The following is a 24,463-nucleotide window of genomic DNA, read 5'->3' as shown; positions in this document are numbered from 1 at the left end:
CTTGTTTAAAATAAACATTAAAACTTGACAGAGGCATTTTACAAACTATTTTAATAATTTATACGGATAAAATATGTGTGTCTGAGAAATCTGTGTTAACTGTGTTACCCATTGAAAAAAGGCCTATAAATCAGCAATGGCTTGCTCCATAGTCACATGATCAAGTGAAGTCACATCCTATTTGGTGGGAGCCATGAAGAAAGTGTGGCATGTTTCAACTCCTCCTCATCAAAATTTCATCAAAATGAGTGTCTGTACACTTTAATTGTTCGTCAACTGTGTTATCAACATTTCCTGGTGTTCTTACTATAGATGTTATAAAGACCAAACCGAAGAAAATGCGCAGAAATATGAGGTGATTGAGGTCAGTTGGTGCCATGTTCAAGGTCTGCTGTTAGCACAAGAGCCAAACAATGAGGGAAAATGTCAACTGTGTTACCCATCACAAAATGTAATGTAGAGACAGGTTTGTCTCGTCAATTGTGCTACATGTCTTGTTAGCCATGCTACATGTGGTCTTTGTGCCATAATTCTTTTAAATTTTGTCTAAACTGTGATATTAATGATGAGGGACGTTTCTAGGGAGTGTAGTCTTGCAAAAAAATGTTGAATAACTCTAAATTCAGAATAATATGGATTTATGTTGGGGGAAAAAAATCACAACTTTTGTCCATAACACAGTTGACAAAATTATGCTCCCATTTTTTTTTTGTTTCTTAAATATTTAAGAATTTTTAGAGCTTAAGCTTGCCAACTAATGAATTTAGCATATTCCAGGTATATCATTTACAACCAAATAGAATATGAAAAAAAAAGCACAGATTATTTTACTTTCTTGTATACCTGAAATGTTCCCCTAATTAAAGAATCACTCTTACATGAACATTCCTGATTCCTTCATAATCTTCTGCTTTACATATCGTATCACCCTCACCCTTTCAAACCACATTTACACCCCACTAGCAGAGGCAGGAAAACACAGCCAGTGTCAACCAATTCTTTGTACCCATTCCTCCCATGGGATCAAACCTCTTCTGATGATGATAGAGACAAGACCAACACTACCACTACCACACTATTTAGCACTAAGCTCACTTAAAGTGAACATCCTGTTGTATCTGGACCCAAAACTCCCGCTAAAAATCCCTCATAGCCCTGTCAGTTACCCTGATGAGCCTCTGTGAGTCTGAACTGTTGTTTTTGCTTATCCCAGAGATGCTTCACCAGATTAAGATCATGGGAACACCTTGAACTTTACTGTGTTCAGGTAGACTCAGAGTCTTTTTGAACAGTTTTTGTTGTGTAGCCTGGCACATGATCTCTACCAGCAGGAAATACTGCTGCCACCAAAGGTTGCACTTTCTCTGAAACAGCATTAATGTAGGTTTTTCCTGGCAATATTAGCCCCAGGAAAAACTGACTCCTGCTGCTTCTTGATGAAATTTGGCACACTCAGCACCCCATGGCATCATCACTGCTAACAAAAAAATCTGTATCTCACTTCTTTTTTATTCATATCTTTCTGCAAAAGCCACTGTTCAGTTTTTTAGCCATTGATGCTGTGGTAGCAACATTCCATATGTTTTAGATCTGCTAAGATATTCTTAGACCCACTAACAATCCTTCTAACATCCAATTTAGAAAAGAAATCACTCCATTCTACTTAGTTCACCCCAAACTTTGTGAACAGTACTGTAACCACTTGTTGTGGCTTGTTGATGTTATTGATTGCAGTAAAAGATGAGCTTGATGTTTATTGAAGTTGCTGTCTTACAGTAAGGACGCTGAGGCTGATTTGTGCCTGCGCTGAGGATTACAGATGTCTTCATGAAGTGGATTCTGCCCCAAAAACTGCTGCCATGTGAGTAAAGCCTCAGCTACAGAAAGTGAAAACTCTTTCAGAGATGTTAACATTTCTGCAGGCAGCTTTATTTTCTCTGTGATGAGGATCCTCCCCTTACAGCTCGTCAGCAGAGTGCAACATGTACAGTAGACTCAGCGTACTTGATCGCTCAGCAGCTTGGCTCTTTGAAAATTTTTGTTTAAGGCAATTTGGGATGTATTCACAACTGAACATTAGAAGATGACATTTTTGAGCCATAAACATGGAAGACAGCACCAACGATAGGGCAAATGTGGGATGTTTGGAATAAACTTTGTCTACACTTCATTCAGGCAGATGAAATCCAGCCCTCCAGGTTTAACATATTCCATCTGTTTGGATCAGACTCTGCTAAACTTTTCCCTAAACCTTAAAGGGATAGTTCAGTTTTTTTTTAAGTGGGGTTGTATGAGCTCTATGTGACCACTAAGGACATTAGATACAGCAGAAAGTTGTCTCCTCTCCCTCAGTAAGACACAAACTTTAATCGCTGGTGACGAGGAAATAGGCGCTAACAGGGAGAGACCGTACCAAATTTAAAGGCTATTTTCTCTGCCTACAAGAACTAAAATCAAAAAGTAATACCACAGTTTAAGAGTACGCTACATAAGATATTTTTTAAGTGCATTAAGTCTTCGGAAATATAAACATTTATCTGACCTAACTAACTGGTCATGTGTCCTTCCACGCAGCGCTAGTGCGCTCTGTCCCCCCTCCTCCTTTCAGTTGGTTCCAAAGTGAATGAAACTTCTTCGCTGTCATAGTCACTCATTTTGAATTTCCTACGCTGCCTCACAATCCTTAGAGTACAAACTAAAGGATTACGATACTTGATCAAACTTACACGAGGCTACAACCGGCGCCCGAAGCATAGCTTGTTTACATTCCCTACTCCTGTCCTGAGTTTTAGGTCTCAGAATAAAAAGCAACAATGGCTGGCTGTCAGAGCTTCCTGTAGGGATATAAGATCAGTTTCATATGTCCAATCGATTGGTGCATGTCTCCCCAAAATGTTATCAATGTGCTTGTAAATTTCCTGACAAAAGGGCACCATAACTGGAGTAATTTCAGAAAATCCTAGTGATAGTGAATCCCTGATGTCTTTTTCTAGTGGTGTAACAAAGAACCTTATCAGTTTTTAAACAGAACTCCTGATACACTGTTGTCTACAGACGGTCTAACCATCCCACTTCTCATCGGACTCAAACTTTTACCAAAAATCTCAGGAGGTTAAAGCAAGGAGCATCATCACAGTAAAACTTATGGAATACTTTGAATACTTTACTGATTTGGGTAAAGACCATTTCTCAGTGCAGCAATGATTTATGGGTATTCCTCATTAGTCTCTCAGTGGGATCCCTAAAAGCACCATCATTAAACCTAGAGGAGAACGTTTTTGCCAAGATATGATTATTGTATTTTTTCTGAGATTTAATTTGACAATTCTTCCTGTCTGAAGAGATTTCTGATGAAGAGGAGCCAAAGAGGCTATGGTGCTCAGCAGTTTATAATTTAAATGTACTTCAAATGCACTCATAACACATTTGAAACGTATTCAATGTAGATTTGTTCTTCTTATTTTTATCTAACAAACAGGTTAACACCCAGATATGTCCAACATAGAAATTTAAGGGTAATGTGAAGATTTTGCTCTTCAAAAAACAGGATACAATGAGAATGTTTGAGTCTTAAGTCTGTTTCTATTCTATTGGACGATAAACATGATTTTAGGCGCTCAATCGTCTTTCCTTCTGTTTAGGATGCTTTCAAGGGTTATCACTCATAAAAGGTTTCCTTCTCTCCAGAACAAACAGACCCAGTAATTGTGGCCAGAAAGATTAATAAATAAAACAGTTTCACATGAAAAACAGTTTTCTCCTTAAGCACATCATTTCACCCCTTTTGAAAATACCAGGAGTTCACGTTCATCGCCATTTTTACTCCACTTTGGTTCTGCGTGACTGTTTCCCTGTTTTACTGACGACGCCAACTTTCGTTGTCTGCAGTTCAAAACAAGTTCAGCGTGCACTTCACATGCAAGCAAAAATAAGACTCTGCTTATCTTTATTTGTGACGGGCGGTTTGATCCATCCATGTCAGGTGAAAGCGTCTTAAATGTTCATTTTTATTGACAATGGTCTATTACCCAGCTCTAATTACTCCTCAGAATAAAAATCCTCTCTGATGATTTCATGCTTTTGATGGAGAGGGTAATACTGTCCCAATAAAAAGACCCAAACATCATTTTAGGGCTCTTTGCTGTGGCAGCTTCCCTGTCAGGTCTCATCAGTGCTCATATGTGCCTGGCTCAGCAGGGGCTCTCCTAGGTCTATTGCCCCCTGTTGAGTGCCTCTTCCTGGCCAGGCCTAAAAGTGGGTCGCTGTGTCTGGATTTGGAAGAGACCCAGGGTCCAACAACAGGCTTGGGCGAGAGGAGGAAAAAAAAGGGTTTGTGGAATCCGTGATGAAGCACTGAGAGCCAGACAAAGGCTCAGTGGGTTGTTGTAGCACCCATAATTGAGAACATAAAGTGCGCTGTGCACCCAATTTAAATTGTTCTGTGTTGACAAAGTTTGACTGAAAGCCTGACAGAAAAACCGATACAAAGGAAGCTGTTTATCTTCTTGTTGTGGCTTTACATTATCTTCTGAACCACATCCAAGATGGAGAGCAGTGATGCGCCTCTAATCAAACTTGTCACTCCCTCATTTAACTGTCATCTATAAGTTAATGGACCGAAAATATTTAGCATCAATATTGTACAAGCACAGACTAAGACTGAGTGAACACTACAGTAAACAAACCTGGAGTCCTTCTTTCATGCTGAGGAGGTGGTGCAGTCCTGGAGTTGGAGAATATTAATGGGTTGTTTGCAGAACCAGTATCAGGTAAGGACTTTGGAAGTTGTGAATTTACAAAGATAAGTTTAAGACCCCTTTGATATTTCTCTGAATCCAAGGACTTTTAAGAGTTTGCACATCTTTGTTGTTTGCTCCTATCTACTGCGACTCTAGTGTGACCCCAAGCCCTCAGAAAATAACAAGCGAATTATGTCTGTGAGAGCCATGATGTCCTGCATTTCACCTTCAGTCCAATTCTGATAATTATCAACTCCACTGACTTCAGCATTAATTCATTCAGTCATTTATTCATTTTTCAACATCATGGCTGAGAGTGTTTTCTGCCCCATATGTTTCGTCAGGGTGTGTCAGGTGCGTTGTGAAAGTCAGGTGACTTGTGCAAGTCGGCTGCGTCGGCTGTCTTGAGTGAGTTGTGTAAGTCGGGTGCTTCTTGTGAGTCAGGAAAGATGGGTGCATCAGGTAGGTCATGTATGTTGGGTGCATCAGATGCGTCGGGTGCGCTGGGTGAGTTGTGTGTGTTAGGTCATTTGCATGTGTCATGTGAGTTGGATAAGTTGGGTTGATTGGGTGAGTCTGGTGCATCGTCTGGTGAGTTGGTTTCGTTGGGGTTAGTAGTGTGAGTCGGCTGCGCCAGGTCAGTTGGGTAAGTCTAGCACATTGGGTAAATTGGGTGTGTCCGGTGCATCAGGTATGTTGTGTGAGCAAATGCTTGTGGTGTGTTTGGTGAGTGCGGTAGGTGAGGTGAGTCTGTTGAGTCAGGTGAGTCTGTTGAGTCAGGTGCGTCTCTGCTGTGATCAGAGATGGCAGAGTTGAGGAGTTGAACCAGCGCAGTGCATCATAAAGCTTATAACCGTTCTTGATGCATGAAACATGCTGATTAGAGGTGTCCCAGTCCGATATTAATATCAGATATCGGTCCGATATCAGCAAAAAAACAAATATCGGTATCGTATCGGAATGCATCTAAAACCTCCGATATAAGCAGTCCATTCCAGACTCCACTCCTGCTGTTTTTATTTGATTTATTTAGGTTATTTTCTGGGTCTTCTAATTTATATTTTATTTTATTCAATTACTAGTATTTTTTATGTTTAATGTTAAAATTTCTGTTACCCATTGGTTAATAATGAATGGGTCAGTTTATCCTCATACCTACTGTTGCTGACCACTGTTCTTTGTTTGAATAATATCACTTAATCAAGCCTTTTCTAACATGACTCACTACAAAATAAGTAATAAAAGTATGCATGTTTAATGCTGATATCGTATCGGATTAATATCTGTATCGGCCAATACTTAATGCTGCAGTATCTGTATTGTATCGGAAGTGAAAATGTAAAATTGGGACATCCCTAATGCTGATGAAGGACTTTTGGTTAACATTCAGTTGGCGTAAAGAGCTGATTATACAACTGCACTTCCAGGAAATGAAAACTGAATCATGCTTTGTGAAGCTTGTTTGGTCACCTGGAAACCAGACTCAAACATGGGAATAAAGCTCAGAGATGGATTGTAACTTGTTTGTATTGTGGAGACCAGAAATAGAATCATATCTGACATCTCTGTAAATAAACTGTGGATGTGTTTGCAATTCGGTTTGGATATAAGATTTTAGATTCAGACTCTGGCACCACTGGCTCATTTTAGATTAATTTCATTTGTGGTGCCAAGAAGAGATCCTAACATTTAATGGTAAATTCTATTTTGATTAAAAAAACCTCATTAAGAAGTTGTCGTTGTGAAGACTTGATGTTTTTCTGCCTACAGATGTCATTTCTCCATCCTGAATGTGGCTCTATACAGGCCCATGTGTGACTGCTTTCCAAATCTATTTGATTACATGCCTAATCTTTCTATCTGTCATCAGGTTTCCTCTCTTGCGTGTGTCTGTGACTCACACTAAACGTTTCCCATCAAGGCTGGACTCAGATTAATACTCTAAATAGATGTGTCATATGAACACAGAACCTGTGGACAGAAGAGAAGATTTTGGGTTCAGTAAAGTGCAGAAGAGTATAAGTATACCTGCTGTAATCAGCCTATGAGATCAACACTTTTATAATTCTCTGTAAACATCAGTATCCAAATGTACCAAACACTCCAGCCATGGGTGTGGACTCCTGACTCCATCTTCATCCATAAGTTTGGAGTTTGACTGTAAACTATAAAGATCACATGGAAAGTTCATCTATTGTTAGTCTGAAAAGCTGCCAGTGGCTTCTCTTGAGGCTTCATTGATATGGAATGAACGCCATCCAGTTGGACCCTGAACTTGAAAGGAGATTGATAACAATCCAGAGCTAATAAAATTTCCAGCCAATATGTGAGAGTTGAATATAAAGGGAGAAGTATTGGTGATCATAGTTTGATGCAAAAATATATTGAACTGTTAAGTAGATGTGTTCATCAGGTATGTTTAACAATGAGGTATTTTACCCACTGGACCAGTTTGAAAACACTTTACTTATTCTCAGATGTGAGGAAGAGCATCACAGCTGAAAAGGTCTTGGTCAGCATAAGACAAACGCTGCAAAAACTAAAATCTGAGCATTGGTAGTGTCTTTTTGTGTTAAAAATTTGCCTTGTAGGATTTAATATGAGCCATGTTAATCTGACAAGTCCAAAAAATGTCTCATTCAAGATAATAAAGACTAAATAACACCCCCCCCCCCCCCCCCCCCCCCTGAATTTTCTTGTATCAGAAAAACAAAATAATCAGCCATCTTGGTAAGAAAACTTAACATGTTCAGAATCTTTAAACTAGGTTCCTAGCTTTTTTTTTTACCTCATTGACGGGGTTTTCTTACTATTTACATAAACTCACCGACCACTTTATCAGGTTCACCTTCCTAGTACCAAGTTGGACCCCCTTTTGCCTTCAGAACTGCCTTAATCCTTGGTGGCATAGATTCAACAAGGTACTGGAAACTTTCCTCAGAGACTTTGGTCCATATTGACATGATAGCATCACACAGTTGCTGCAGATTTGTCGTCTGAACATCCATGATGAGACTCTCCTGTTCCACCACATCCCAAAGGTGCTCTATTGGATTGAGATCTGGGGACTGTGGAGGACATTTGAGTACAGGGAACTCATTGTCATGTTCAAGAAACCAGTCTGAGATGATTCCAGCTTTATGACATGGAGCGTTATCCTGCTGGAAGTAGCCATCAGAAGATGGGTACACTGTGCTCATAAAGGGATAAACATGGTCAGCAACAATACTCAGGTAGACTGTGGACTTTAAGCTATGCTCAGTTGGTACTAGGGGACCCAAAGTGAGCCAAGAAAATATCTCCCACACTATTACACCACCAGCAGCAGCCTGATCTGTTGATACAAGGCAGGATGGATCCATGCTTTCATGTTGTTGACGCCAAATTCTGACCCTACCATCTGAATGAGGAGCAGAAATCCAGACTCATCAGACCAGGCAACGTATTTCCATCTTCTATTGTCCAGTTTTGGTGTTGCTGTGTGAATTGTAGCCTCAGTTTCCTGTTCTTAGCTGACAGGAGGGTCACCTGGTGTGGTCTTCTGCTGCTGTAGCCCATCTGCTTCAAGGTTGGACGTGTTTTGTGTTCAGAGATGATCTTCTGCAGACCTCGGTTGTAACCAGTGGTTATTTGAGTTACTGTTGCCTTTCTATCAGCTCCAACCAGTCTGTCCATTCTCCTCTGACCTCTGGCATCAACAAGACATTTTGGCCCACAGAACTGCCGCTCACTGGATATTTTCTCCTTTTTGGACCATTCTCTGTAAACCCTAGAGATGGTTGTGGGTTAAAATCCCAGTAGATCAGCAGTTTCTGAAATACTCAGACCAACAGCCACACCACATTCAGAGTCTCTTACCTTTCTCCTAACCTTTCTTCCTCAATCTGGTACTCGGTTAACATTGAACAGCTGTACCTAATAAAGTGGCCAGTGAGTGCACATTTCAGGCGTCAATTTTTTCTTTTTTCTAATACAGTTTTTGCTACAAAAGTACATAAACCCCTGCTTAGATTTCAGTTTTGTCATCTGTGTTTTACTGGGGACTCCTCTGGGCCTCGTATTTAGTGTTTTTGTACAAGACGAATGTTAAAGAATGAAAATGTACCATTTTGTTAGTGTTTAGTGAGTTTGTAAAAGTTGTAACATGTCAGTCTTACTAACCGTGTGACACTTGGTCTCATGTTTAAGAATGCTCATATCGTACTTCAGGCTCTTTCTGAAGCATAATTTACATTTGAGCCGCATGTTCAGCTTCTCTTTGTTTCTGCCTGATAATCTCACACTGTTACTAATTTACAATCTCACACAATCAAACACACTTTATTGTACTCGCCCTCCTTTAATCACTGAACAGCATTTCCATTTTCGTCAGTTCTTTGTCCTTGACCACTTGGGTGCTCATTTGTTCTCCCGTGAGCTTTTGTCCACATCCCTTTCTTTCCTCTCTGCTATTGTGTGTCTAAATTGGTCACCTTCTCCTGTTATGAAGAATTGTTTCTCCCCTGTCCATTACTTTTATACTCCCCACTCAACTGGAAGCATCACAGGACGAGTAACAGAGCGGGCTCTCGGCTCTCCTCTCTGAAATCAGCATTCTGCCTGTGGGAAGAGTGCATTGTGTCCTTGGAATGCAGAGACACCAGTTTTTCGTGTGAAGGATCAATGTGTGTGTGTGTGTGTGTGTTTACCGTAGTGAACTCAGGAGATTATAATTCAGGCTTGTGATTGTGCTTGTGAGGTCCAGCTCTCAGTGGTTACATGAGCCTGTCCAAACCTTCCAGAACCTGCAGGAGCAGGATATCCAGTTGCATGTAGCCGGGTCAGTCCAGGGCCAGCGACCTACCTTCTCACGCAAACTAGCCGGCCAGCAGCTAGCCCTGCGTGTGAGTCGTGATAAACAAATGGTCACTGTCTGCACACAGGGAGAATGCTATCGGACTGTCATCATCTCCCAGCCTGCAATTTGCCCTCCCTCAAGATTTCAGGCAGAGAGAGAAAAAAGCTTTATCATTTCCCTCCCTGAACACTTATCCCATTAAGAGCTACATTTGATTTAGTTTTCCTTTGGTTCCCAGGAGAGCACATGCCATCACTCTCACAACACGTCGCTCTCCTTCTGCCTTCTTCTCCACTTATTTACGTCTGTTTTCCTCCCTTACTTACTCTGCCTTCTCCCTCCTCTTGCCTGACAGCGGAGCAGATGACCTGTTGCCAATCTTGTCCTTTGTGGCGATCCGCTGCCAGTGTCCTCAGCTGGTGGCTGAGTGTGCTGCGCTGGAAGAGTTCATTCACGAAGGGTGAGTCACTGTGATGGAAAAAGATGCTCAATAACCATCGGCTTTGTTTGCACCAAACATTTAGAAATATGTCTCAGTTTAGTCATAGCTGTGAAGAATTGTCTTTCTGCACAATCCTGGTCCTGCTTTGATGAAGTTTGGGGAACGGTCTGTCTCTGGGAGCTTGCGTGCCTCAGGTTAACCTGATAGAAATCCCAGCCAACTGCTACATTACTCATTTCTGCAAATACTTTCAGAGGTCTCAGAGTTCCAGGGCTTTTTTTTTTTTTTGCAGTGTAACTTCCAAACAGTCAATGTTTGGTCACCACAGCTCTGTCTGTCTCTGTGAGGGTCTCTCTCAAAGATTCAGAGAATTTGGAAAACAAATAATTTGTTCTAATGTCAGATGAGTGTATTTGACAAAGTTAGAAAACCTGTAAGACAGTTTTTTCTCCCATGGGTGGGTGAAGAACAAACAGGATGTAAATTTTTTGTAAATTTGGAATTAGATTTTTTAAGTTATCCAGAAATAAAACCCCAAAGAATTTATAATGCCACTGGATAATTAAAATAGATATTTAATTTCAAAGTTTCTCTCATTGGTTGAGCTTTCAATGATTCCCCATTGCTACAGTCTGTTTATTGAAAAGAGTGTTCAAGTACGTTCTCTAAAGTCCATTACTCAAGTCACCGTTTAACTGTCAACACCCCAATAATACAGCATTCATTTTTCTAACAGGTTAAGTTTCTAATAAATGTGCTACCCTGACCTGGTCTCCTTCAAACGAGAAAGTTGTAGACACAACTTCATTGATAGACTAGAAAATCACTCAAAGAGCACAGACCTCCACCAAGCAAACTGTGATTGTCACCAACACTTTAGTCCTACTTTAATGTTATACTCCCTTTCAGCAGACTGTCTGCTACAAGTTGGTGTTAGTTTCAGGTTTGTACGATAATTTGTTACTTGAGAGTATTAAAATTATGATGACCCAGTACATATTTCATATTCCAGATCTTAGTATCTAGAATATTAGCAGGATCTGGATCATACTTAAACATCTGTCAGAAATTATGGTGACCTTGTCTTGTATTGTTTTACAAAGAAATCCAACCATTTATCATGGAGTTATATACACATATGGTGAAAACGTCCCTATCTCACAATGATAAAGAATCCTTTAAAAAAGTCCTGGATCCAAACAATGATCCAGATCACCTCCAAAATGTAATCACTTCTTCTTTATCCCATTTTGAACATTTCCTGAAAATTTCATCAAGATCAGTTTGTTACTTTTTGAGTTATGTTGTTCACAGACCAACTCTCCCAAAAACATAAACTCCCTGGTGGAGATAATGAAGATTAAAGCTAAAAAAATGTACAAATGTAAAAGAATGATTGATTAGCAGCCTTGCTGACGTATGCTGGTTCCTACAGCTTTGTTTGCACAATAAGCAGAATAGAAGAGGAGGAAGCTAACCCAGCAAACATCGACCAAAGAGTGGTGGGACTTTCAGCACCCATCAGTGTCTGCTTCAGAACAACACAACACTGTTCCTGGATGGACTGAAGAGTTTTTTTATGTAATGTTTGGCTCTGCATATGTGAAGTCAAAACGTTGGATTTTCATAGTCAGTCAAAGTTCAGGTTTGATTTTTGTTTGTATGTGAAATAAACTGCTTTAAAGGGTCAAGTGAAGCTGTAGTTGGTCACTGCCGGAGCAGAGGACGGGCTGTGGTCTGGCTGTCTGTCTCATCCAGCTGCAGAGCTCTCTCTGTTTTCAGTTGAGTGTGTTTGTGGGCATTTTAAAGCTTTATTTGCAGTTTTACAACCCAACAAGCTGCTGCTCCTACAGCGCTCTCTGACCAACACAGCACAAACTGACTTACAAAGTGTTTCACTTTGGACACTTAAATTGAGTTAGTAAACATCAAACCCAGGCTTCACATGCTGCGACTCCCATAGGGTGACACTCTACACAGCTTTAAAGAGTCACTTAAACTACACTGGAAAAAAATAAAAAACAAGAGAAAAGTTACACATATTAAGATATTCTGGTTGCAAGCAAATCAGACTAGGGTTTAATCCAGGGAGACGGGATTCCCAGTAAATCTGATAAAATCTGTTTCTTGATTCCCAGGAAACGTAATGTTGGGAAATGGGGGGAAAAAATTGCACCTCTGTTATAACGTTACGGTAATGTTAATGCAGGCTGTGGTGCTTCACTGTAGTTACGGTAATACACAGGCTCACTTACACAGCAGACGTCTTGCGTTAAGTTTAAGTGATACCTCTCTCAATCTAAACAGCTACAGAATCGACTTAGGCTGTATTGTAGGCTATGTTTTTGTAAAAAAGAAAAATATGCCTGCTCCAATAAAGAAATATTTTTTAAATACATATTCTGATTGGAAATTATTTCCATTCACAGCTGAAATCTCAACAGCCCCAGAATTGACTTTTGTTTAAAGTAATGATGAAGGGAATCCTTGAATGGGTAACTAAAGCAGATTTTGTTAGTTTATATCACAGGGCTTTAATCTGTATCATTAACTGGTTTACTTTAGCAGTTTTTATGAAGCTAAAATTGCAGCCTGGGTGTATTTTCTGTTGCAGCGTGATGGGCAGTTGTGCCGTTTTCTTTAGTTTAGTGTAACCTCTAGGTTATATGTTAAAAAAAAGAAATATGCATACCCTGATCTAAAAAGGAATATTTTTTATACTAATAATTATAATAGTTTATTATTCCCGTTTGCAGCTTAATCTCAGCAGCCACAGAAGAATGCACTTTACATAATAGTTTAGGAAATCATTAAAGGGTTTACTTCATCATGTTTCATTAAGGAATTCTGTCAAACATTGGTTTTATTAGGGTTATTTTTTTGCTGTGTAAAGCTTTTCAGAAGATCGGTCACAGACAATCTGTTTGGCTTTTTATAATTAGCGTAGCAGCAGATGGGACAAGCGAGTCCCGATACACATGGAGCTCTCTTTCATCATTCATAGCCTGTGTTGGTGGACAAAAACTGCTTACCTGTGCCCTAATAATGATAATTATAACATCCAAATGTGTCATCTTTGGATTGAGGAACACATAGATCTGTTGGCTTAGCTGCAAAAAAAAAAAAAAAAAACACAAAAAAAAATGTAATTTACCAGGACTCCCAGTGAATTAATTGTATTTTCCCAGGATCTGATCCCTCTAATTAATCCCTAATTCAGACCTCCTTTTTTTTATTTAAATAACTTGAAACAAGACATTTGACTGGACTTATCAGTTGAATGTGGCTCACATCAAGTATAACAAGACAATTTTTACTTAAAATAAGAGAAGAACACTTGATAAGATTTCAGTTTTTTCTAGTGTACTGATATTACTTTATTTGAATGTTTCATATTCCTCAGTTCCCTCTCTAAAACAGAGAAGCAGTTTGTCGGTGCAGGTTTGGAGGGCCAGGGTGTTGCAGGGTGAGATCTCTGGTGGTGTTGCGTGTGAGCTCAGACCACACCCGGGAGCTCCGCTGGAGGCAGTAAAAAATGGTGGGTTTTAAAAGCCGCCTGGTTGGATTGGCAGCCGCTGAGGAATGTCAGGATTTGGTTTTCTTCTCTTTAACAAAGTCCCACTCATGTTAACGTCAGTGGGATGGTAGAGTTCAAGCGATAGAGGAAGGAGGTGGGGTTAACCAAAGACTGTGACCTAAGGAGTCGTTGATATTGGTCAGTGTGATTGTTAGTTTTAATGCCTCAGTGTGTAATGCCATGGCTTTAAGTTGGTCCATCACAAACAACAGTGACTCTTGTAAATGTCTAAAATTTCTCTTTTGTTTTTATGTTTAAAGGGGCTGTGAAGAGTTTGAAAGTGATCTTGAAAAAGTCTTCCTTCTAGATAAATGCCTGATCGTAATCCACACTTTGAAATAAGATTATCAGCACCAATATTACTGGTTACGGGTTATTTTCAATAGCTACTTCTTAGCTTCTAGGACCGGATTGATTTACAGCACGTCTAGGTCTCCATGACAACACCACGCCGGCTGACGAGTTTAGTAGTGAGAAGAGATAATACACAGAGATCTGTTTTTCTCTGCTGAAAATGATTTCTATGATTAATTTTGTAGTGATGGTGGACACAGGAGCCTAACTGTCAGACAGAAAAAGGACAGAAGAGCAGAAGAAAGATAAACAGGAGAGAGATACAGCCCAAGCTAAAGGCTAATTAGCCTTTAGCTCAGGCTGTATCACTCTATAACACAGGAGCTAAACTGTTTGTGATAATGTTTATTCCAACCCACAGTCAGCAGTTATTCTGCAGTGGTCTGTTCAAACTTGAGAGTCTATCAATAAAATGAAGAGTGAGGTTACGTTAGCTCTGATTGGTAGATGACTGGCAGGACATAACTAACCAGGATTCACTAACGTTACAATTACAGACATGTCTTAGAGCACCGCACTGCCAGCTGCGCTAAATATAGACAGCTGCTAAAAATACGTAGAAACTTGGACTGGACTTACATACAAAATGACAGTGATTACTTGTGTTACTTGTTGCCTACAGATACACTGGAGCACCTGGCTGTCGATAACACTACATTTAGACGGCTACTACAATGTTAGCTTGATGCTACTTTTTAAACCATAGCGCTACGTAATTGTACTGATAAATACCTTACCTTGGTGCGTTGTATCCAGTAAAAAGTCGTTTTAATCAAAGAAAAGTTGTTTTAATCTGATCTCCATTTAATTCCAAAAGTAATTTACGCCAGTGTGTGTGAGACTCCGCGCCAGAAGGTGGTGAGGGAGTCCAATTAAAACAGATCCTCCTCATTGCATCTTTAAGAGATGTGTCCAGTTAAACGTGCTTTAAATTAAGATCTGTTTTTCTTCTTTGTAATGTTTTCCGATCACCTCAAACACCAACAGCAGAAGCTGACCATCTGTTTGTAAACCTGGGCATGATTCTCCAAAAGAAAATATTGACTAAATAGTCAAAACAACTGGCCTGGGTGCTCAGAGTGTGTTTACGACACAAAAATAGACTCACAGAAATTAGCAGCGTCTTTTTTCCAGCTGTATCAGAGGGTAGTTTACTGCTCATGCTCTTTTGATGAAAAATTACAAGCTTTTGTTGTAATGGTTAGATTTACTCAAAAGCACAACTTAAAGGGATAGTTCAGTTTTTTTGAAGTGGGGTTGTATGAGCTCTATGTGACCACTAAGGACATTAGATACAGTAGAAAGTTGTCTCCTCTCCCTCAGTAAGACACAAACTTTAATCGATGGTGACGAGGAAATAGACGCCAACAGGGAAAGACCGTACCAGATTCAAAGGCTATTTTCTCTGCCTACAAGAACTAAAATCAAAAAGTAAACATCCGTGGATGTTTCCTCTGTATTCCTTTCAGTCTCCATCTGTAGCAGCTCTTCTTCTGTGTGCTCCGGTTCATACAGGTATCCTTTTGGTTCCAAAGTGAATGAAACTTCATCGTCGCTGTCATAGTCACTCATTTTGGGTTTCCTACGCTGCCTCACAATCCTTAGAGTACAAACAAAAGAATTACGATACTTGATCAAACTTACACGAGGCGACAATCGGCGCTCAAAGCATAGCTTGTTTACATTCCCTACAGCTGGGCCCTGTTCTACGAAGCAAGCTCAGTCTAGCGAGATAGCCTTGGAGCTACCTCGCCGAACTGAGTGCGGTAGCCGGCGGTCTCGCTACACGTTTTTACGACGCTGGTTATCAACCTCATAAGTAGATCCAGCTAGGCAATGAGCGCGTGCACAGATATAAGGCGGAGCCCGCTGCATCTGACCAATCGCAAACATGGAGCAGTCTGGAGCGTCAGAGCAGGCGGAGAGAGAAGGACCGCATACTTCACACAGGAGGAGCAGGAGGTGATCATGAAGTATGACGAGCTTAAACATGTAATAACGTTAAAAGCAACACCGTCGCCGCTGTTAAAGCATGGAAGGAGTGCAGGCAGAAAATTGCTGACAGTCTAAATGCGTAAGTGTAGTGCAAAAAAAAATCTTTTGTGCCATTATCATCCTGAAATAGCACTGTTCACCATGCACTTTTACTGTAACATGCACCATACCTAATTTATTTCTTAGATGAATTTATTCATTTGTTCATTCCTATCGTGTTTACATTTTTTGTGATATGTAGCCCACATGAGTCCTACATGAATCCCTGTCACAATTTTAATATGGGCAATAAAATATTGTCATGGAACAGAAGTGTTGGCATTGAAGATCTTATTAAGGCAATGAGAGTTCTTCATTCCTTTTAACTACCTGTAGAAAGTGTCATGTACTACCAACCCCTCCCTGGAAAACCAGTAATTTTCATAAAGGTGGTCATCCGAAAAAGAGAGTGGGTCGGGCTTAGATGTCCACGGGATCCTCTAAGAACAGACGCGCCATTTTTTCGTGAGGGCTCATTGGTCAGTGGGCGGGGTTTTAATAGTCCGTGAGTTCAATCTGGAACCTAACCTGCCCCGGAGCAGGTTAGCCGTTCAGCATGTGTTGCCATGGAGACTCGCCTCGCTGAGGAGTGATCCCGTGTCGTAGAACAGGGAATCCGAAACCTATCCTCAAAGCTACCTCGCTAGGCAGTAATCCTGCTTCGTAGAACAGGGCCCTGAAAGGAGGAGGGGGGACGGAGCGCACTAGCGCTGCGCGGAAGGATACATGACCAGGTAGTTAGGTCCAGATAAATGTTTATATTTCCGAAGACCTAATGCACTTGAAAATATTTTATGTAGCATACTCTTTAACTGTGGTATTACTTTTTGATTTTAGTTCTTGTAGGCAGAGAAAATAGCCTTTGAATCTGGTACGGTCTCTCCCTGTTAGCGCCTATTTCCTCGTCACCATCAGAATTCTGAGATTAATATCAATCTGAGATTATAGTTGATCTCAGAACAATGAGAAAAAAGTAAAATGAATTTCTGCCCAAAATGAATTTCTCACTTTGTGAGACAATAAAGTTAATCTTGAATCTTGAATCTTGATTACAGTCTGTGTCTTACTGAGGGAGAGGAGACAACTTTCTACTGTATCTAATGTCCTTAGTGGTCAAATAGAGCTCATACAACCCCACTTCAAAAAAACTGAACTATCCCTTTAAAGTCCAATAAATGATATTCTTGTCTTAGATAACACTGAGGTAATCTTCAAGCTAACACCACATTTTATGCAGTGAGTCAGTGAGTCAGTGAGTCTGTGAGTCTGTGAGTCTGTGAGTCAGTGAGTCTGTCCGTGCCGTGCGGGGCTTCAGCCAGTCTCGTGTCCTGCTCTCGTTAGTTTGAGGTCAGCCAGAGTTGAGTTGTTCTGCTGCTTCCTGCTGTTTCTTGTCTCAGAGCAAACCTCCCTCCTCATCCTTGCTCCTGTCCTGGATTAACCCTTCGTCCGTCCATTACTCCCTGCTTTCCCAAAGTTGTTGACCCATGAAAATTCTAATAAAGTCCTGAAAGAAGAGGAAAAAGTCTGTTTTTTTCTGTAATGTGCTGAGCTGTTGGTCATTGCTGGAAAAAGCTGGTGTGGTCCCTTCAGCTTGGCCACAATGAAGGAGCTCCTCTTATGACCCTGAATGACCTTACACTTTTCACTAGCTCCTGTTTTCCATTTTCTCCTTTTTTTCAGCTACCTGATCGGAGAAGAAGGCTACTGTCTGACCTCCATGCAGAGTGCCTTGGCCTATGTGGAGTCTTTACATACAGGAGGAGCTCAGCTCTCTGCCCCCAAACTCACTTGATGAAGGTAAAGGAAGGTTCCTTCTCCACCTCTGATACCATGAACACTTGACATTAAATTTGCCTCATTTTGGAAAGAAAAGTGAATCCACAGCACACTGGCACTGTGTGAATCATCTGACCATGAAACTTAACACAGAATCAGTGGGCCTTATTTACTAATAAATGCGTAGAAATCTTCTTAGTCTGTTCAAGTTCTGTGTTTACGCAAAATCACAGTCGGACACATGCACACCAGCCAATTTTCTTCTCACCCCCGTGCGTGTGTTAGAGAATCAGAATCGTTCTAATCTAAACTGACAGGCGTGTGCTCGCAACCTGCAATCAGCACACTGCCACACCCCGATTCATCCATCAGAAGGAGGCGCCACAGACCTCGACATCTCCTTCGCCAGCGGAGCCACACAGTCCACTCCCCCGTCCCCTCAGCTGGAGTCTTTGTCTCCATTAGAGACGCTGCTTTTACGATTCCCAGCGATTTCATTAACATCAAAACTGTAACATTTTAAAATGAACATTGTGACATTTTGAGTTTTCAAAATAAGTATTTATTTGAGATTCTATATTATATGTTTGATAAGGGTGGATATGTACTAATTTCATGGGTATTTAATACATTATGTCAATTTACAGTTGTTTTTGAATTCTATTAAAGACTTCTTTTTCTTTTACTGATAGTAGTTTAAATATGTTGTGCATTTAGTTATGTTACATGAATCACAGATTTGTATGTCAAACATTCATACACTTGATTTAGGCATTTGTGGATACACACTGTTTGTGAACAAGGCCCAACTCATCGTGGAGTCTTACCTTTAAAATGTCAAAGAGAATGAGGGATGGATGGAGGGATGGAGGGAAGTAACTGAAGCTTTACACTGAGGGACGAGTGTGTCCCTGAATGACTTGTCTGCCGCCCAAAGTGATGTTTCATCACAGCTCGCCAGAGTGACGGGTTTCATGACACGACATATTATAAAACGTGACACTCTCAACTGGCATCCTCTAAAACTCCCACAGACGACTCCTCCACAGGCAGATCTCCTGATATCTGATGACTGTTTCATTCTGCAGACTGCTGTGCTCACTGCTGTGGTTACACATTTTCACAAATTAGATAGTGCCCATTTTTGATTCTGTTGAAGCTCAAGTTAAAACATAAAAACTAGGGCTGTGAATTTAACGCGTTAATTAGATTAATTAATTACACCGCACATTAACACGTTATAAAAATCAACGCAAGATTAACTCATTGGCTGCCAGCCATTTTCTGAGCATCTTGAATGATCTTTTAAGACCCAAATAATATTTTTTTCTCTGACTCTATAAACACCAAAGTTACCTTAGAAGAGTGGACTCTCTTCTTTTATGTCTCTCTTCCTGTTTTTGGTCCAAAAAAAAGACAAATCAAACTTTTTTGATCACGTTCATCCTTTTCTCATGATGGCGCCGCCCTTTCTCTCTGAACTACAGCGACACATCCTCAGTTGGAGCGTGAGCTGCCTGAACTTTCCTGACTTGCAGCGTCTCTCTGTGTCTCTGTCATCTCACACTTCTCCTCATATCCATGCTGAGCTCTCGTTCAAAGAGCGCACCACCCACAATAGTTTACGAGCAGGATTTTGATTGACAAGCTCCACCAGACCTCCAGCCTCCCTCCGCTGAAAAATATAAATTACTTCTATAGACGCAGTAAACAGTAATCAAATGTCAATGGCAGGAAAGAAACATTTTAATTAATATTGTCCAGTTGAAAAAAAAAGGATTTACAAATCTTCTCTTTTTTGTGTATTCATTCAAATACATTTATTCACTCATTAGTCATGCACTATTATTTTGTAATGCCTTAGAATTCAATTTCTTTATGTGGGGACCTGAAGCAGATATAAGATTCAAATGTGATTAATTAGATCAATTAATTACAAATCCTGTAATTGATAAGATTATTTTTTTAATCTCCTGACAGCACTATTGACCACATAACGTCTGATGAGTGTACTTGAAAGTAGTGTCCTCAAAAAGACATCTTCTGAACATAATAAACAGGATTTAGTTGTTTAAACTTGCGTATGAGAATATTCAATGATTTAGTCTTCTACCAAAATCTGTTTGAATGGAAAAGTGTTACTTCTGATGTTGAATATTAATGTGATTAAAATGTGATTAATTACGATTAATTATTTACAAATGGCATAATTAATTTGATTAATTTTTTTCAATTAAGTCCCACCACTAATAAAAACATATTTTTTGTTTCTTATCTCTTTATGGGGTTAGAAATAAATAAATCAACAAACGTGTTGTGTTTTCTTCTTAAGGTGCTGCAGTCATGAGACCCTCCCGATGGTTCGCCCTGCAGTCCCTGCTGTGCCACAGAGAAACAGCGTTACCTGCAGCTCCCTGCAGCCTGTACAGATGCATGCTATGGAACTCACAGCGTATGTTAAACTCAAGGACTTACTTCTGCTCCCTACGGAGGACTAAACTTGTGTCTGTAAGGGTTTTCTGACCAAGCCAGACCCAGGGAGCTGAGTGAGAGTACGGGACCTCCTGGAGGTGTGTTTTCAGACGGTAAAGCCATGCTACACTTTCTCACTCTGGATCCAGGGAGCCACTCAAAGTGAAGCCATTGAATTTAAAGGCTGATAGAGAAAAAAAAAATCTGCTGTTTTCCTCCTTGCATCAAATATCACAATGAAATATTACAATGTGACTTTTTAATCACCCACAAAATAATCCTGGTTACTCATTAGAAAAAAAGCAAGTATTGGATTGTTTGGTGTTATAAAGGCCGGTGGCTGAATCTGTCAGAGAGTTGTGGATTAATGATATTAATGATATTAATGTATGCACTGTGAGTGATGGAGCTTTCAGGCCTGATGCTGCTCCGGATGGTTGTTTGGAGTTCAGAGAGTTGATCTGTTTCCAGACAGACTCTCCTCATGGGCAGAGTCCGTTTGTCACAAATGTCATTCAAAGGAGTCACAGCTGTGGGCCCCAAAGTCGCCACTCACTGCATTAGCGTGTAACAGCGGGAAGGGCCACATTTCACTGAGACATGACAAATTATTAAGCTCTACTCTTTGCTTGTGCTCAGTTTACTGGACAGGCCTCAGAGACTGCAGACAGACTGAACGTGACTGTGATTTTTATTTATTAAGCCTTGCTTCCTGGTTTTGAAGGGCATTTTTGTTTCTTTATATGTGTGCATACATGTCTCAAACAGAGGGCTAAGGATGAACTGTTTTTTACAGCCCAGTCTTAAAGTTTTGGTCCTCTCTCACGTTCTGCTCCTGAAATCTTTTGATCAGCTCCAAAGTGGATAAATAATAAAACAACAACATTCATAAACTGATAAATGAGCCTTGGATTTTGATGCGTGGTATCAAAGGGATCGTCCCTGGACGGAGGTGTTTTGATGTTTATAGTTCAGAAATTGTTTTTTTTTTTTCTGTGAAGCTTTAAGCTCTTATATTTCCTATATTTTAAATACATGATGTCATATCACTGTGTTTACCTTGGATGGATTTTGCATTTAATTTGTCCTGAGACGTTTGAAACAGACTGTTTTCTTTTCTTTTTTCCTTTCCCCTGGATATGCAAGGTGTCTAAAGTCTTAAGTGTGTGTTTGTCATATCCTGGCTGTCACAAGAAATTGCAAATTCATCTCTGAAAACATTGTTTCGACCATGGTTTGAAGTTTTTACACTTGTCTTTATGAAATATCAAATTGGATGACTAACTGTGATTACATTACAGCCAGATAAAAACATATAGGCTTACCTCCAGAGTCATGTACAGACTAAAACTGTTTTTTTTTTTTAATAGATGTACTTTTTATTTAGATTTTTTTTCTTTGTCTATTAAATCTTCCCTTTGCTTTTCAAGGGTCCAGAAACATGTGAAAAGAAGTCTTATGAACTGTTTGAGTTTGTCACTGGTACCCAGAGTTTATAACTAGAAGCAGACTACTGTCTATGTAACAAATGATTCTGTATCTACTCTGAAAAGGCAGAGCACTCTGTTTATGTACATAACTCTTTGTTTATTTAACTTTTATTTTGACATCTCTACATGAATGTTATTAAACTGTTTTACTGTGAAAGGTTGGAGATGTAGAGGTGAAAAAGAATGAATGTGTAGACAGAATGCTCAATAAAGAAAACAGAGACATGTTTAATCACTCCTGAGATGTGTTGGACTCTTCGCCTCACCTCAGTTCGAGGTTTAGTGCAGCCGGCTCAGTACATGGACTTCAACAAGTAATATATCTGTGCTGCTGTGCCTGGAGTTATCAGACCGTTACCAACTCAGACACATCAGGGACATTTCATCAGTGCTGATGGTTTAAAACGTCTATTTCATTAGAGTCAGGATGCTGTGCCAAAACACTTAAAGGCCATGTTGAAATGAAAATAATGTTACAATAGTACATGGAGCAGACTGTGTAGAAAAGTACATCGGTCAAGAGGTACAGCGCTCCGTTTTTTCCTGTTTTGATTGAAATCTAAGAAGCTCAGTTCAAGTCCAATGAAAAGCTTGAAATGGTCCAAAAGTCACCAGAAAGTTGTTCTGTAAAAGTTGTTTTGTTTTTTGTTTTTTTTATTATTTAAGAAACTTGTCACCAGATCACCGTTCTAAAGCTGTTTTTTAACAATGGAGATTAATCCAACCTTTAAAGTTGGTGCTACCACTTCCTACAGGTCTCCTGTTTTCTTTATGTTTTCTTTAGCCATTTTGTGAACTGGACAGAAAAGTGAAAACAAAGAAACCTTCAACATTACAAGGAACTTCAGCTGGAACAGAGCTGGAGAGAATTTCCTGGATAATAATTTGATTTCCATTGTAGAGAGAACACAAGAGGTGTGTCCAGGTGTTAGAGCTGCCACAGGTGCACTGCAAAAACTGAAATCTTATAAAGTCTTTTGTCTTGTTTTCAGTAGAAAATTCCTTTTAAGATTCAATATGAGCCACATTCACCTCATCAGTTCAGAAAAATGTCTTGTTTCAAGTTATTTAAAGACAAATATGAGGTCTAAATTTCTTGTAACCAGTAAAAAAAAATCTGCCAATGGAACAAGAGAAAAGTTACTTGTATTAAGACATTGTTCTAGGAAATTTTCAAGCAATTTTTTCTTGTTCCATTGGCAGATTTTTTTACCGGTTACAAGCGATTCAAACCTCATTTTTGTACTCTGATAACTTGAAACAAGACATTTTTCTGGATTGATAAGTTGAAAGTGGCTCATAACGAGTATAATAAGACAATTTTTACTTAAAAAAAGACAAAAACACTTGATAAGATTTCAGTTTTTGCAGTGTGGACACTTTGATCTGAATGCTATAATAATAATAATAATAATAATAATAATAATAATAATAATAATAATAATAATAATAATAATAATGATAATAATAAAAATAAAAAAAAAATTTTATAAAGCACTTTTCTAGACACTCAAGGACACTTGATAGATCATATAAAACGGCACACAGTAACAAGACATGCATGAAAAAGAAGAAAAATTACATTCAAAGACAATCATACATTAAAAGCATTCTTAAAAAGGTGTTTTTTGGTGATTGTTTTAAAGTGAGGAGGTTGGGACAGTTACACGTGTGAAGTGGTGAAGCATCCCAGAGGGTGGGGGTGGAGACAGACAAAGCTCTGTCCCCTCAGGTTCGGCAGCCCCAGACCATTTTTTGGAGTTTGAAAAGTAAAATCCTCCCTGTAGCCTTCAGCTGCTCCACATTTTGGTTTCTTCTTGTCATATTTATCTGTGATGAGAAAAATATTTTTGATAGGGACCGGGTCAGGACTGCAGGCAGGCCAGTTTAGCTCTGAAGTTGCTGGGGATCCTGGATCCAGCGCTGGGGCTGAATCTCTCTGACAAATATTTTTGTGACAGTTAGGGTTAACGGGACAATAAATTTATAATAATCACTCACAGAAATGGGGTCCAAAAACCCTGAAATCTAACAAGCTTCTTAAGTTTGTGACCTTTTCCCTCATGACCTTATTTCAAGATATCAAAAGACAAAAATGACCCTCAATCTGCATCCTCCACACCTAGAGACAAACGCCACCCACAGATCCTGGTTTATGGACTTGAAATAGTATACGCTGGGTTTGAGAGTCTCAACAACAAAGGTTTGCTTTATGTAAAGTGACTGACATCATTTCTCTCAAGGATCCAAAGCAAAGTTAAAAACCTGCAGAAGACATAGCTTAATGGCTTTATAGAGACCAAGAGAAATGTTTGACTGAGGCACTCAGAATGAACTCAGATAAGTTGGCCGTTCAATAAGAGAAAAGTTTTAATGTGGAAAAAAAGTGGGAGCAATTTCCCACCAACAAATAGAAACCCGTCCCTGCCTCCTGACTCCCCATACCAGGAGCAACTGTGACGTGTTTTTTCTTTGGCTGTCAGTTGTTAGCATGTCTGTTTGGGGCCGATGCCTGCATGACTGGAGAGGCTGCGATGGGCACATGGATAAACAGCAGCAGAGGAAAAAACAACATGCCACAATGAATCCGTCAGAACAGCACCAAGAGCCACAGCACCACCCATCATGTCAGCCTCCTCCTACCCTCCACCTCTCACTTCCTCGCTCCATGAATGTTTTTATTTTACAATCCACTCACCTCCACATCCTCACAGCTGTGGCTCCAGAGTTTCTGAGGTCTTT

General features: G+C 39.8%; 1 protein-coding gene across 2 annotated transcripts in view; it reads left to right on the top strand.

Annotated features, from left to right (window-relative positions):
- vps9d1 (VPS9 domain containing 1) overlaps nucleotides 1–22,304 on the top strand; it is a 47,939-nt gene extending 25,635 nt beyond the window's left edge. For both annotated transcript variants that reach the window (XM_074676877.1, XM_074676876.1), the window contains 4 exons: nucleotides 1,777–1,861; nucleotides 9,932–10,036; nucleotides 17,664–17,780; nucleotides 20,092–22,304. In XM_074676877.1, the coding sequence (XP_074532978.1) occupies nucleotides 1,777–1,861; nucleotides 9,932–10,036; nucleotides 17,664–17,775 (302 nt within the window). In that variant the 3' untranslated portion in view covers nucleotides 17,776–17,780; nucleotides 20,092–22,304. The remainder of the gene's footprint in view (nucleotides 1–1,776; nucleotides 1,862–9,931; nucleotides 10,037–17,663; nucleotides 17,781–20,091) is intronic.
- The last annotated feature ends 2,159 nt before the right edge of the window (nucleotides 22,305–24,463 follow it).

Source organism: Halichoeres trimaculatus, unplaced genomic scaffold, assembly GCF_033239565.1.
Source record: "Halichoeres trimaculatus isolate MK-OKI-2021-1 unplaced genomic scaffold, fHalTri1.1 fHalTri1_scaffold_10, whole genome shotgun sequence".
In the NCBI taxonomy this organism is placed as follows: domain Eukaryota; kingdom Metazoa; phylum Chordata; class Actinopteri; order Labriformes; family Labridae; genus Halichoeres; species Halichoeres trimaculatus.
The sequence above is the reverse complement of the archived record's forward strand: the minus strand, read 5'-3'. Positions and strand labels throughout refer to the sequence as shown.